We start from the raw sequence: 14,093 nt of genomic DNA on the forward strand, positions 1-14,093 counted from the left end.
ATACAGTAACAGTGTACAATTAAAGTCAACTGTAGGCAACTGGTCACTTAAGAGTTGTTAGTTCTTAAATGTTTAGATGTTTATCTCAAATACACAGGACCAAAAATGACTTGAGAAAGCTATGAGTTTTTTAAAGAATGAAATTAAAATCTATCATTGACGACGACCATAATACGGTGTTAACGTAATAAACAGAACAGAACAGAAATTTTGTTTTTTTTCTCAAGCATCAACAACTCATAGTAGCATAACACAAATATAAAATACATAGACACATGAAGACATGCAGACATAAAAACATTATAAAGCGTTTAAAATGAGTGTTTGTAGTATATAAAGCTTTTTGTAACAATTACAAAAATAATGAAAAACTTCAACCACATTAACCACATATCAGCTTGTGCGATGGTTGATTTGAAAGTGAGAATGATCAATAGATTATTTAACACAGAAACTATGAAAACAAATAGCTCAAAAAGACAAAAAAATAAGATTATTATTGCATTTAAAAGGATATTGTATCGTTAAAGATTGAATGTTATAATGTTTATAAATTCGTTTATACATGATGGGCAGTTTACTTGATCATACAAGCGTGACCGGCCCGCTGGGATCAGATGCTGTTTTCTATACATCTTTTTGACATCGGAGTGGACAAGAAAAACAAAATTATTCGTATGAATGAAAATTAACTATTCTCACCAAGTGCCATAAATTTCTCAATCATGTACTCAATTTAGAAAATTGTTCATTTGAAAATATTTCGGTGTCAAAGCGCATGGCTCATTTAACTGGAGACTCAATGTATCAATGGTATACCACCAAGCTTGAAGAAGTAATAGTTATACAAAATAACAAAAATCCAGCACATAATGCGTCTCTTAGAAGAATAATAATTGACTTATCATATTGTTAATGTAGCATGCAAAATTATATCAGCGAACACTGTAATAGCTACTCTTTTATACGCTTAATAATCACATTATACGCAAATGTCTGTCTTTAAGGCTAGGAAGGTCCATTTGTAAAATGGTACAGAAAGTCAATTACATTACTGTAAACCCCCGTGAAAATGCAAGTATTTAAAACGAATTGTAAAAGTAAAGTTTAGTCATTGTTAAATATGTAAGTCGCACATTTTTTTTACGAAACACTTACATAGCATGACATACTAGTTCAGGTGGATGAAATTATGTCGCAAAACACATTGAGAAAGGATGAAATATACAATACACAGTTCGTCAGATACAGTGAATGCAATTATGATATTCAGAAAAAAATGTTTCCGGTAGTTCACCGGATATACATCCTCTTATTCGGTATACATAATTATTATAAATTTAACATAAATCTTTTTAATACCGTTGAATGCTCAACTTAACAAAAACGAGAGGTTGAAACAATCGCAGCTGGATGGGAGAGAACTCCGATAGGTTCAGAAACTCAGAAGCCATATATCACAGCCGGAGACCAAAGACGATTGTTCAGTAAAAACTAAGAAAATCATAACGATTCAAGAACAATTCGAATAATCTACAAACCGCTTATGCACCAGTCAATTGTAACTACAGCCCCCCAGGTCCGGAGAATAGCGGGCCTTTGACTTTCTGTCTAACCAACCCCGGGTAAAATCTCCGGCCTGCGGGGACGAACTGATGGTAAAATCCCCGCCAAATGCCCCCGCACCCCAGGGACCCTAGGTAAGGCCTATTCCCCGCTATTTTTGGCGCGAGGACAAAACCACCGCATTTACCCGGCACTGCGGGGCCACCTGAAAGGTAAAAACACGGCCCATTTCCCCGGCTATCCCCGGTATACCCCCGCACCTGGGGTGGCCGTGGTTACAATAGACTGGTGCATTACTTGTATATTTCTACAGGATCAATTCATTGAGTATAGGAATTAATTAGAACCATAAGTGCGACGTGTTTGGCTGGTTACTCAGTGCCTGTTTTTTATATTTTACCTACGCATCGTTAATGATGCATTAGAAAATGTTTTATATCAATTTGAAAACTACAAGTTGGCATCCATTGTATTAGTAACTCCCTCACTCAGACTAATTTCACCGAAGCCAATTTTCTCCATTCCGCGACACTTGAAAAGTCTCATTGAAAATTAATAAACAGATCTAAATGGTCACGCACAAATTAGAGGAAAATGTAGACAGCATGAATATAACTATAAACATACCGAGACGGCGGCTAATTACATGTTAGAATGAGCAGATAGACAGTCAAAGATCGTTTGTACTGCGGTGCACTATGGGTGTGGAAATGCCAATAGATCCCGTATATGGTTAAAATAAATCGGCGTTTGCTTTAATCGTTACCGTAAGCGCTTCGTAGTCTGAGAGCGAAACTGTCCTATCTGCGAGTAATTCCAATATCAGTTTAAATGTTGTTCGCTTTCATCCCTATAAGAAACACCTCATTACCGTGTCAAAACGGCAGAAGAAATGCACAAAGTTGCACTTGCACTTAGCGTGCACCTTCTTCGTTAGAAAAACATGTTTAATTAACTTCTGACTTTTTCTCTCAAGTATATAATTTAAAACGTGCCTAATTGTTTAATTACGGTTGCATTCAACGCCAAGTTAAAATGAAACACGAGCCTCGATACCTGTCAAGTAACAAATGATATATGGTCGTATAAACTGCTAGTCTTCATCAAGAAGTTTGGTACAGAATGCTGCTCACAAGTCAAGCAAACTTAATTACCGCAGAAATAATGTGAAACCTGCTAATGGGAAGCTTACATTACAACCTTTTAATATACAGTAAAAAGGAAGGCGAACGGCAATAAAACTAGTGTCACTTTGATCGATTTATTCATTAGATCTGTTTTAAATTGCAAAACGTTAAAAATGCTATCACAGCATTTGAATGTGAGTAAAAGAAAGTACGTTCTATCAAACTCCAGATATACATTGTATGTAGGTCAAGGTCGGAGCGCCGTGGCCTCAATTCAGGATATTTAAATGGTGTCCCTGAAATGGGACTGTCTTTTAAGGGTTATGATAATTTTTTCATATCTTATTATCAATATGATAAAGATTTTTAAAAAATCAACATGCCAGCAGAGTGTTGGAGAATATATATCTTTTTCTACGACCGAATAAGACAAAATGGTGTGGGATTTTCAGATTAACCAATTAAACTGTCCTCTCAAATGTAATTGAAATTTGATCAAATTGAGAAGTCATTTAATTTGTTTCGAAATGAAAGGAATTATACTAGTCACGATACTCGATAAAAATGAATGTTACAATACAATAATCGGTTAAGGACAATGCCTACTCATGTCAACTCTCCGAGAGCCTTACCCCCTGAACAAGCGACAGAGGTTGTCTCAACAGCCTCTCATGTCAACTCTCCGAGAGCCTTACCCCCTGAACAAGCGACAGAGGTTGTCTCAACAGCCTCTCATGTCAACTCTCCGAGAGCCTTACCCCCTGAACAAGCGACAGAGGTTGTCTCAACAGCCTCTCATGTCAACTCTCCGAGAGCCTTACCCCCTGAACAAACGACAGAGGTTGTCTCAACAGCCTCTCATGTCAACTCTCCGAGAGCCTTACCCCCTGAACAAGCGACAGAGGTTGTCTCAACAGCCTCTCATGTCAACTCTCCGAGAGCCTTACCCCCTGAACAAACGACAGAGGTTGTCTCAACAGCCTCTCATGTCAACTCTCCGAGAGCCTTACCCCCTGAACAAACGACAGAGGTTGTCTCAACAGCCTCTAAGAAGTATATGCTACATAATTGTCAGGTTACGGTGGTTCCCAACCAAGTATATTTTTCTATCAAACTAATTGTACAACGTTTTAAATCAGATGGCTGAAATCGCATCCAATACACTTGGTCTAATAACTATGCATCCCCAAAAGGCTATACCGTTGTTAGTGTTGGGTGTAGTTTCGATCATTTTAGTGAAAGGGTCAGGATATCTTCTTATTGATAAAATTGCGTCGTTTCGACTAAAATTAGATGTTCCATTTTCCGCATTTAAGCCCCAATTTTGTCCGAATAGAACACTGCAGAGTACCCAGAGGAAGTTGGTTGCAAAGCGTGTCTATAAAAGCATTGCAGAACTCGATATGCAACTGTGCAACTGATGTGACTGTATTAGATGCTCATATAATCAAAGTTCACATCATCGTTAGAACAACTCACATCACGTACAGTTGGCGTTGCTGTTTAAAAGCACAACACATTGAGCGAATGTAAAGCCATGAGAATGTCCTTATTTACACCCTGAATGTGTTAACCGGACTCTACGGTATAAAGTAACTTGGTTCGTTGGTCTCAGTTTTCTGTTTTGATGAATGGGATTGCCCAAATTATACCGAAATATTATTTAGGACGTTTTGAATGAAAGATACAATATTTCTCATGTTTCATTTATATACTAAAATACAGAGTCTATTGAAGTCTAAAGTCATAAACCTTTTCTACCTGAGTTGTATGGCGAGTAATGACCTCAGCTGTTGTAGGCTATGGACTATTTTCATAGTATAAGTTATTCTCTTAACACTTTAAAATACGGACGTACGATTTCACATGAACTAACAGCTTTGCATTATCAAGAATGTCACAATGCACATACATCCATTAAACTATTACACATCATCATTTACGAGTAATGTATGGCGCAACGCTTATACCTATTTTTACCACTTGTTTTCTTATACGAAACATAGCATGTGCTTACGAAACAGATGAAGCCGTTAATGAGGATTGCTGGGTAGAGAGAGGGTGTCCGATTGTTGGATGAACTACATAACAATTGTCGGACACCCACGACCGACCGGAATGGGTCAATCGTGAGTATCCAACGCTGTCATGTATAATACGATACACCCAAAAATGTACTTTTCCGTGTCTGGCAGTCAGTTGTCTCTTCTTCTTTATGCATGTATAATCATATCCAAATTCCATGTTCTGGGCCTCTCGTTGTTTTCTTCTTCTTTATATTGCCATAGCCAAATGTCATGTTCTGGTGTCACTACAAGAAACCTGTCCCTGTAGTGTGCGGTTCATTTTGATCCTGGTGTCACTACAAGAAGCTTGTTACTGAAGTGCGTAGTTCAATTTGGTCCTGATGCCACTATAAGAAGCTTGTCATTGTAGTGTGCGGTTCAGTTTGATCCCGGTTAAGTTTGGTCCTGGTGCCACTCATGGTGCATGTACCTGTAGTGCGCGGTTCAATTTGGTCCTGACGCCACTACAAGAAGCAGGTCACTGTAGTGCGCGGTTAAGTCTGGTCCTGGTGCCACTACAAGGTGCCTTTCACTGTTGTGCGCGGTAAAGTTTAGTCCTGGTGCGGCTACAAGGAGCCTGTCTCTGTAGTGTGCGGTTAAGTTTGGTCCTGGTGTCACTACAAGAAGCAGGTCACTGTAGTGCGCGGTTCAGTTTGGTCCTGGTGCCACTACAAGAAGCAGGTCACTGTAGTGCACGGTTCAGTTTGATCCTGGTGTCATTACAAGAAGCAGGTCACTGTAGTGCGCTATTCAGTTTGATCCTGATGCCACTACAAGAAGCTGATCACTGTAGTGTGCTGTTCAGTTTGATCCTGGTGTTACTACAAGGAGCTTCTCCCTGTAGTGCGCTGTTCAGTTTGATCCTGGTGCCACTACAAGAAGCAGGTCACTGTAGTGCACGGTTCAGTTTGGTCCTGGTGTAACAACAAGTACCTTGTCCCTGTAGTGCGCTGGTCAGTTTGATCCTGGTGTTACTACAAGGAGCCTCTCCCTGTAGTGCGCTGTTCAGTTTGATCCTGGTGCCACTACAAGAAGCAGGTCACTGTAGTGCACGGTTCAGTTTGGTCCTGGTGTAACTACAAGTACTTTGTCCCTGTAGTGCGCTGGTCAGTTTGATCCTGGTGTTACTACAAGGAGCCTCTCCTTGTAGTGCGCTGTTCAGTTTGATCCTGTTGCCACTACAAGGAGTCCCTGTAGTGCGCTGTTCAGTTTGGTCCTGGTGTAACTACAAGAAGCTTATCCCTGTAGTGCAAGGTTCAGTTTGGTCCTGGTGTTACTACAAGATGCCTGTCCCTGTAATGCACGGTTCAGTTTGATCCTGGTGTTACTCAAAGGAGCCTGTCCCTGTAATGCACGGTTCAGTTTGATCCTGGTGCCACTACAAGGAGCCTGTCCCTGTTATGTGCGGTTCATTTTCATCCTGGTGTTACTCCAAGGAGCCTGTCCCTGTAATGCAAGGTTCAGTTTGATCCTGGTGTTACTCCAAGGAGCCTGTCCTTGTATTACACGGTTCAGTTTGATCCTGGTGTTACTACAAGGAGCCTGTCCCTGTAGTGCACGGTTCAGTTTGGTCCTGGTGTAACTTCAAGAATCCTGTCCCTGTAATGCACGGTTCAGTTTGATCCCGGTGTTACTACAAGGAGCCTGCCCCTGTAGTGCACGGTTCAGTTTGATCCCGGTGTTTCTACAAGGAGCCTTTCCCTGTAGTGCACCGTTCAGTTTGATCCTGGTGTTACTCCAAGGAGCTTGTCCCTGTAGTGCGCTGTTCAGTTTGATCCTGTTGCCACTGCAAGAAGCCTGTCCCTGTAGTGCGCTGTTCCGTTTGACCCTGGTGCCATTACCAGGAGCTTGTCCCTGTAGTGCGCGGTTCAGTTTGATCCTGGTGCTACTACAAGGAGCCAGTCCCTTAAGTGTGCGGTTCAGTTTGGTCCTGGTGTAACTACAAGATGCCTGTCCCTGTAATGCACGGTCCAGTTTGATCCTGGTGTTACTACAAGGAGCCTGCCCCTGTAATGCACGGTTCGGTTTGATCCTGGTGTTACTCAAAGGAGCCTGTCCCTGTAATGCACGGTTCAGTTTGATCCTGGTGTTACTACAAGGAGCCTGTCGCTGTAATGTCCGGTTCATTTTGATCCTGGTGTTAAAACAAGAAGCTTGTCCATGTAATGCACGGTTCAGTTTGATCCTGGTGTTACTCCAAGGAGCATTTCCATGTAATGCACGGTTCAGTTTGATCCTGGTGTTACTACAAGGAGCCTGTCCCTGTAGTGCGCTGTTCCCTTTGACCCTGGTGCCACTACCAGGAGCTTGTCCCTGTAGTGCGCGGTTCAGTTTGATCCTGGTGCCACTACAAGGAGCCAGGCCCTTTAGTGTGCGGTTCAGTTTGGTCCCGGTGTAACTACAAGATGCCTGTCCCTGTAATGCACGGTTCAGTTTGATCCTGGTGTTACTACAAGGAGCCTGCCCCTGTAGTACACGGTTCAGATTGATCCTGGTGATACCCCAAGGAGCTTGTCCCTGTAGTGCGCTGTTCAGTTTGATCCTGGTGCCACTGCAAGAAGCCTGTCCCTGTAGTGCGCAGTTCAGTTTGATCCTGTTGCCACTACAAGGAGCCAGGCCCTTTAGTGTGCAGTTCAGTTTGGTCCTGGTGTAACTACAAGATGCCTGTTCCTGTAATGCACGGTCCAGTTTGATCCTGGTGTTACTACAAGGAGCCTGCCCCTGTAATGCACGCTTCAGTTTGATCCTGGTGTTACTCAAAGGAGCCTGTCCCTGTAATGCACGCTTCAGTTTGATCCTGGTGTTACTAAAAGGAGCCTGTCGCTGTAATGTAGGGTTTAGTTTGATCCTGGTGTTACTACAAGTAGCTTGTCCATGAAATGCACGGTTCAGTTTGATCCTGGTGTTACTACAAGAATCCTGTCCCTGTAATGCACGGTTCAGTTCGATCCCGGTGTTACTACAAGGAGCCTTTCCCTGTAGTGCACGGTTCAGTTTGATCCTGGTGTTACTCCAAGGAGCTTGTCCCTGTAGTGCGCTGTTCAGTTTGATCCTGGTGCCACTGCAAGAAGCCTGTCCCTGTAGTGCGCTGTTCCGTTTGACCCTGGTGCCACTACCAGGAGCTTGTCCCTGTAGTGCGCGGTTCAGTTTGATCCTGGTGCCACTACAAGGAGCCAGGCCCTTTAGTGTGCGGTTCAGTTTGGTCCTGGTGTAACTACAAGATGCCTGTTCCTGTAATGCATGGTTCAGTTTGATCCTGGTGTTACTACAAGGAGCCTGCCCCTGTAGTACACGGTTCAGTTTGATCCTGGTGTTACTCCAAGGAGCTTGTCCCTGTAGTGCGCTGTTCAGTTTGACCCTGGTGATACTCCAAGGACCTTGTCCCTGTAGTGCGCAGTTCCGTTTGACCCTGGTGCCACTACCAGGAGCTTGTACCTGTAGTGCACGGTTCAGTTTGATCCTGGTGCCACTACAAGGAGCCAGTCCCTTTAGTGTGCGGTTAAGTTTGACCCTAGTGCCACTACCAGGAGCTTGTCCCTGTAATGCGCTGCTCCGTTTGACCCTTGTGCCACTACCGAGAGCTTGTCCCTGTAGTGCGCAGTTAAGTTTGATCCTGGTGCCACTACAAGGAGCCAGGCCCTTTAGTGTGCAGTTCAGTTTGCTCCTGGTGTAATTACAAGATGCCTGTTCCTGTAATGCATGGTTCAGTTTGATCCTGGTGTTACTACAAGGAGCCTGCCCCTGTAGTACACGGTTCAGTTTGATCCTGGTGTTACTCCAAGGAGCTTGTCCCTGTAGTGCGCTGTTCAGTTTGATCCTGGTGATACTCCAAGGACCTTGTCCCTGTAGTGCGCAGTTCCGTTTGACCCTGGTGCCACTACCAGGAGCTTGTACCTGTAGTGCACGGTTCAGTTTGATCCTGGTGCCACTACAAGGAGCCAGTCCCTTTAGTGTGCGGTTAAGTTTGACCCTAGTGCCACTACCAGGAGCTTGTCCCTGTAATGCGCTGCTCCGTTTGACCCTTGTGCCACTACCGAGAGCTTGTCCCTGTAGTGCGCAGTTCAGTTTGATCCTGGTGCCACTTCAAGGAGCCAGGCCCTTTAGTGTGCAGTTCAGTTTGCTCCTGGTGTAACTACAAGATGCCTGTTCCTGTAATGCATGGTTCAGTTTGATCCTGGTGTTACTACAAGGAGCCTGCCCCTGTAGTACACGGTTCAGTTTGATCCTGGTGTTACTCCAAGGAGCTTGTCCCTGTAGTGCGCTGTTCAGTTTGATCCTGGTGTAACTACAAGAAGCCTGTCCCTGTAGTGCGCAGTTCCGTTTGACCCTGGTGCCACTACCAGGAGCTTGTACCTGTAGTGCACGGTTCAGTTTGATCCTGGTGCCACTACAAGGAGCCAGTTCCTTTAGTGTGCGGTTAAGTTTGACCCTAGTGCCACTACCAGGAGCTTGTCCCTGTAATGCGCTGCTCCGTTTGACCCTTGTGCCACTACCGAGAGCTTGTCCCTGTAGTGCGTGGTTCAGTTTGGTCCTGGTGCCACTACCAGGAGCCTGCCCCTGTAGTGTGCGGTTCAGTTTGACCCTGTTGCCACTACAAGGAGCCAGTCCCTTAAGTGTGCGGTTCAGTTTGACTCTGGTGCTACTACTAGGCGTTTGTCCCTGTAGTGCGCTGTTCAGTTTGATCCTGATGCCACTACAATGAGCCTGCCCCTGTAGTGTGCGGTTCAGTTTGTTACTGCTTGTGTCACTACAGTGAGCCTGTCCCTATATTTTCTAACGCACTTTTTAAAATGTTGATATGTTTACGTATTTAAAATGCCAAAAAGATCTATAAGTATGTGCTTATGACGAAGTTGTGTTTATAAGTCGGTTGGGAGGTGGATGTTATCGCATACAGTTTTAAGCTGTTTTATAAACACTTGAAATAATTACTAATGTCAATGACCAGCACTAGGAGTAAAAAAATTGTTAAATTAAATAAAAATGTCACTGTCTGATTATTATCATCTTGATGGGGTTATTTGCGTGCTTGGTTAATACGAATCCTGTCAAAATGCACGTAAACTTCAACAAAGGGTTGTAATAAAATGCTTGTTTTTCGACCGGCCTAATTGAATATTCTTATAATAAACCTTTCAAGGTGTTGATATATCTTTTCAAACAGTAAATGAGGTCCCACAAAAATAATTACATCTTTCATGGATGCAAATTCACACACAACGGGGCATCCTCGCTGGATCAGGTAACGAGAGTATAAACGAGAGCTCGTATTATCTTCATGGACATTTTACAAAAATGCAATAAAAATGATGGGGGTATCGTCTTGCAAGATATTGTGTCTACATGTCATTGCAAAATATAGGCAATTTAATATTTATCAGCAACATAATATTTTGAAAACGGTGTCGTGTTCATCTTCACGCACACTGTTAAAGGAATTATTTTATATATATATAAACTATGATAAACAGGTAGAAAATAGGACAAAACAGAGCTAGGAATATTGGTTACGTATCAGTTCAGAATACTATCAATTTTGGCCTCATATTTAAATACTTGCAAGACATTTTCAACCATTTCGGAGTTACTCTTCTTTGTCCCTCTTGTCAGGAATTAACTGCGGAAACATGGCTGTGCAATTACAAATACCTTGAACAAGATTGTCGGAAGATCATTAAACTGATTGGTAGTATGTACCTGTATAAATCTCACTCCTAATGCGCTGGTTCCATATTTACAACGTATTATGGTTGAACATCATAGCCAAGTAAATAACTTTCAAATCTTGTTGTACAATTGTGATCTTAAGAGCCATCAGGATAAATAGAGCTTAACGAATTGCATAATGCCCTTGGTCCTTTGATCGTTTGTATTTGCTAGTCCTAGTTGAAACTATAAGCCATTTACCAGAAATACGGCATTCTTGGTCAGGGACAAGAAGAGAATGCAAGCAAGACACACACAACACTAAGCATGATATATACGCATAACATAGTTTATCAATACCTAGCACGCACGCACGCACACACGCACGCACGCACCCACGCACACACACACACACACACACCATATGAGCACATATTAACTTCAAGTACGCAGATACAAACATCGCTTGCAAGGGCTGAGACCAGACACTCAAAAATGAAATGAAATATTTTTTATCTAAAGTCCCAAACGAACATTTGTGTAATTTTAAACAGGGTGGGTGGAGGGGGAATAAACATGTATTTTGTTTCTGGAATGTACATACATGTAGCTATACTTCGAAATATTTAAACGCCTAACACAAATCCAAGTCTCGTGACTTCCAAGAACAATTGTTTATTTTTTTGCAATTAGCATTTTATTTCTTAATTTATGCATAACTTTTAAATTTACATGACATTAAAGTCAACGCAAAAACGCTTATTCGTTCTTTGACATATTTATTATATAGCTTACATGGGGTCGCGATATGTTATGATCACACATATCTTATTTGCTGTCATTTTAATGTTAGAATAATATGCAAGTGCAAATGGTTCGAGCATTGAGCAAACCAACTTATGAGTCATTTTATTCTAAAATGATTGAAGGATTCCGACCTACAAATTAGCTAGTTCTCTGATAGCTCCGTTAACAACAATGTTGTATAAGGATGCCTTGTGACCCATTTATAATGTTTGTATCAATTAAAAGGTAATTGCTAGCTGATAACTAATATATTGAATAAATGACGAAAAATTACATATAAATAAAGTATATACAGTTTGTAAAGTTGCGCCTCATTCGGACTGAAATCAGACTTGAAACTTGAAACTATTTTGCAATATTTCAATATTTTCTTTTTCTGCGAACAAACCCCTTTAAAATGATACCAAAATAATACAGGGTAACCATTCATCCAAAATTCACATATTTGTGTAGATGGGTACTGTGTTTAGGAGCAAAGTGAATCAGCAAATAAAAGTATATGATATAGTATCGTATGTTATGTTTAAAAAATAAATGAGTACTTGAAACAAAATAGTTCGATATGGATACATGGATTGATCACTTCTCCAGATTTTACATATCTTTTTTTTATATATTAGTTTGTGGGTCAATAAAAAACAGTGGATATATACTCATGTATGTTAAACAAGGTATACAGGACTATTATTAGAACTACCGCTGGCATCAATGTGCAGAGTGGCGGCCCATATTTAATCACAATACTTATTTTATATATTTTGCTTCTGTAAACTCTATTTTTAAGATAAGTTCCAAAAATCGCCAAAGTAATAATTTAGAACATGCGCATTCTATTATTTAAGGAGCTATTTAATTAATACTCTTTTGGTAATTTCTACCAACTGTAGTAAACTTACATTTAGATATCATTTAAGGGCAATGAATCGTTCGATCGATTTTTCGAATCCCTATTTCTTATATATTTTGAAACAAATACGTTGGCTGATGTATTGTTCTATGCTTATCTAAGCCCCTATTGCGCCCCGGTCATAACGGATTAGACGAAATTTTGTGGTGAAAGACCAATAAAATATTTGTCGTGGCAAGATCTTTCATCATGGCTCGAATCTATTTAGAGTTGACACAAGTGCTACGGCACATTGAAGATGGTTTGGCGATGGAGACACGACCGAAAAAAAAAGGTCGTGGTTTAGTTGTGGTTTTGTCGCAAGTCAGCCCTGCTACAGTCTTGGGACCATCGTGAGTTGTCGGGCATTGTCCGGGGCTGTTTTTCACGTGACCAGGTTATGGTTTACTCGTGGGATGCGCGTGCAACAGTCGTGTGTCACCCGTTCAACCCGTTGGGTCAACCCGCTCGATCGATTATAACGAGGCCCGGTCTCTTGCCTGCCATTTGCCCTCAAGATTGTTCAGTTGAAACATCGAAGTTCTTCCCGAATGCATGACTATTGTAAAATTATTTTATTCAACATTTTGCAAACGTAATTCAAGTTTGTATCCAGGATGCCCAATAAGAAGAAAATCTACAAGAGAAAGGTGTTTACAGTGGCTGATGTAATGAGGGGGAATGGTCATCTTCTCACAGCGACGGCAGACAGTATTTAATCTCAAGCGTTCATTCGCCCGAGCTAATAAGTATCCCTCATAAAACGAAAATATGTTACAAGACTGAAGCAAGACAGCACGACAATGTTCTGCTAGCCTCTTACGGAATTACAGAATTGGTGAGGCAATCTTGCAACTGTTTCACGACTGCCCTGTGACAACCGTGATGCTGTTATGCGACAGTCGTTAGATTGTTTGACTAAAAACAAAATGCTGATACCCACGACAAGATATTTCACCCACGACAGTCTCGAGATTGTCGAAAAATATCGTACAGCAGACTCACAACCGCAACACGTCATAGATACCACAAACAAATTCATGGAATAAAAATGTGCATGTCCAATTTTTGACTCACAACGGCACGTCGATGCCACGCTGCTCAACATCTCGTAGGACTTGCAAAGACCCCCGATGACCCTAATTTCCTGCCGCGTCGTTGCACAAATGCACCATGGGCGCGTTGTGGCCAAGCATTAGGAATTAAACGTTATTTTTTTTATTTTTTTTTATTTTTTAAACTTGACACTTGTTATAAAGTACTCAATTGAAAAAATCGCGATCTTACGATTTGTAAGTAGTGCACTTGTTGTGAAGACGTTCCCAACGCGTATGTCATGTTCACCCAACCACTGAGGCGATCGTTAGATAATGGATCTATTCTTTTTGTCCACTAGCGTCTAAAATGCAAATTTTAAACCGTCTATTTTGTGGTAATAGTCTCAAAATCGTTTTTGTTCAAAATCCCTCAAAAATGGCATTTGATGTCAAAAAGATTTATTACATTTGTTCCGAGTAAGTGCTTTGTGGAGAGGTTTAAAGTGCCTAGAACTGTTCATGTCACATTACATATACTGTCGTTAAAACTTAGTCAAATATATGCATTGAAAAAGTCAATGTGTGGGAAATATAACCACGGACCTATAAACGATAAATTATAGGTCGGTGATATACTGTTCGGTAAATTCATCATCTAAGGCACACATTCGCCACCACTAATAAACAAAATGTAAAAGTCGGCCATTTAAGATATATTTACATATATATCATGAGTAAAATATATCATTTGTGCATTCCTTGTCATAAAATAGGAGACAAATGCAAGGCATTTTATCTTGACGGGCTGCATTTCTTACCAAATATAACTTATAGACTATCTCATTACAAGAAATAAACAACATTATATACAATTTACGTTAATATGGATATATGTTATTTTAATACCATAGCAATATAGGCGACTGCTGGTCATACACTACTTAATGATGCTCATATC

General features: G+C 41.2%; 1 protein-coding gene across 1 annotated transcript; it reads left to right on the forward strand.

The window, feature by feature from the left end:
* Positions 1–3,291: 3,291 nt before the first annotated feature.
* Positions 3,292–6,313, forward strand: LOC128208420 (basic salivary proline-rich protein 4-like). Its single transcript, XM_052911979.1, has 2 exons — positions 3,292–3,789; positions 6,218–6,313. The coding sequence occupies exons 1-2, from the start codon at positions 3,292–3,294 to the stop codon at positions 6,311–6,313; spliced, it is 594 nt and encodes a 197-aa protein (XP_052767939.1).
* Positions 6,314–14,093: the final 7,780 nt, after the last annotated feature.

This window comes from Mya arenaria, chromosome 11 (genome assembly GCF_026914265.1).
Source record: "Mya arenaria isolate MELC-2E11 chromosome 11, ASM2691426v1".
NCBI lineage: Eukaryota > Metazoa > Mollusca > Bivalvia > Myida > Myidae > Mya > Mya arenaria.

Bases quoted from the DNA above. Each gene is read 5' to 3' on its own strand.
- LOC128208420 (XM_052911979.1), top strand. From the start codon at position 3,292: ATGCCTACTCATGTCAACTCTCCGAGAGCCTTACCCCCTGAACAAGCG. The intron at 3,790-6,217 runs GTATATTTTTCT...CTGTAATGCAAG, and splicing joins TTACGGTGGTTCCCAACCAA to GTTCAGTTTGATCCTGGTGT.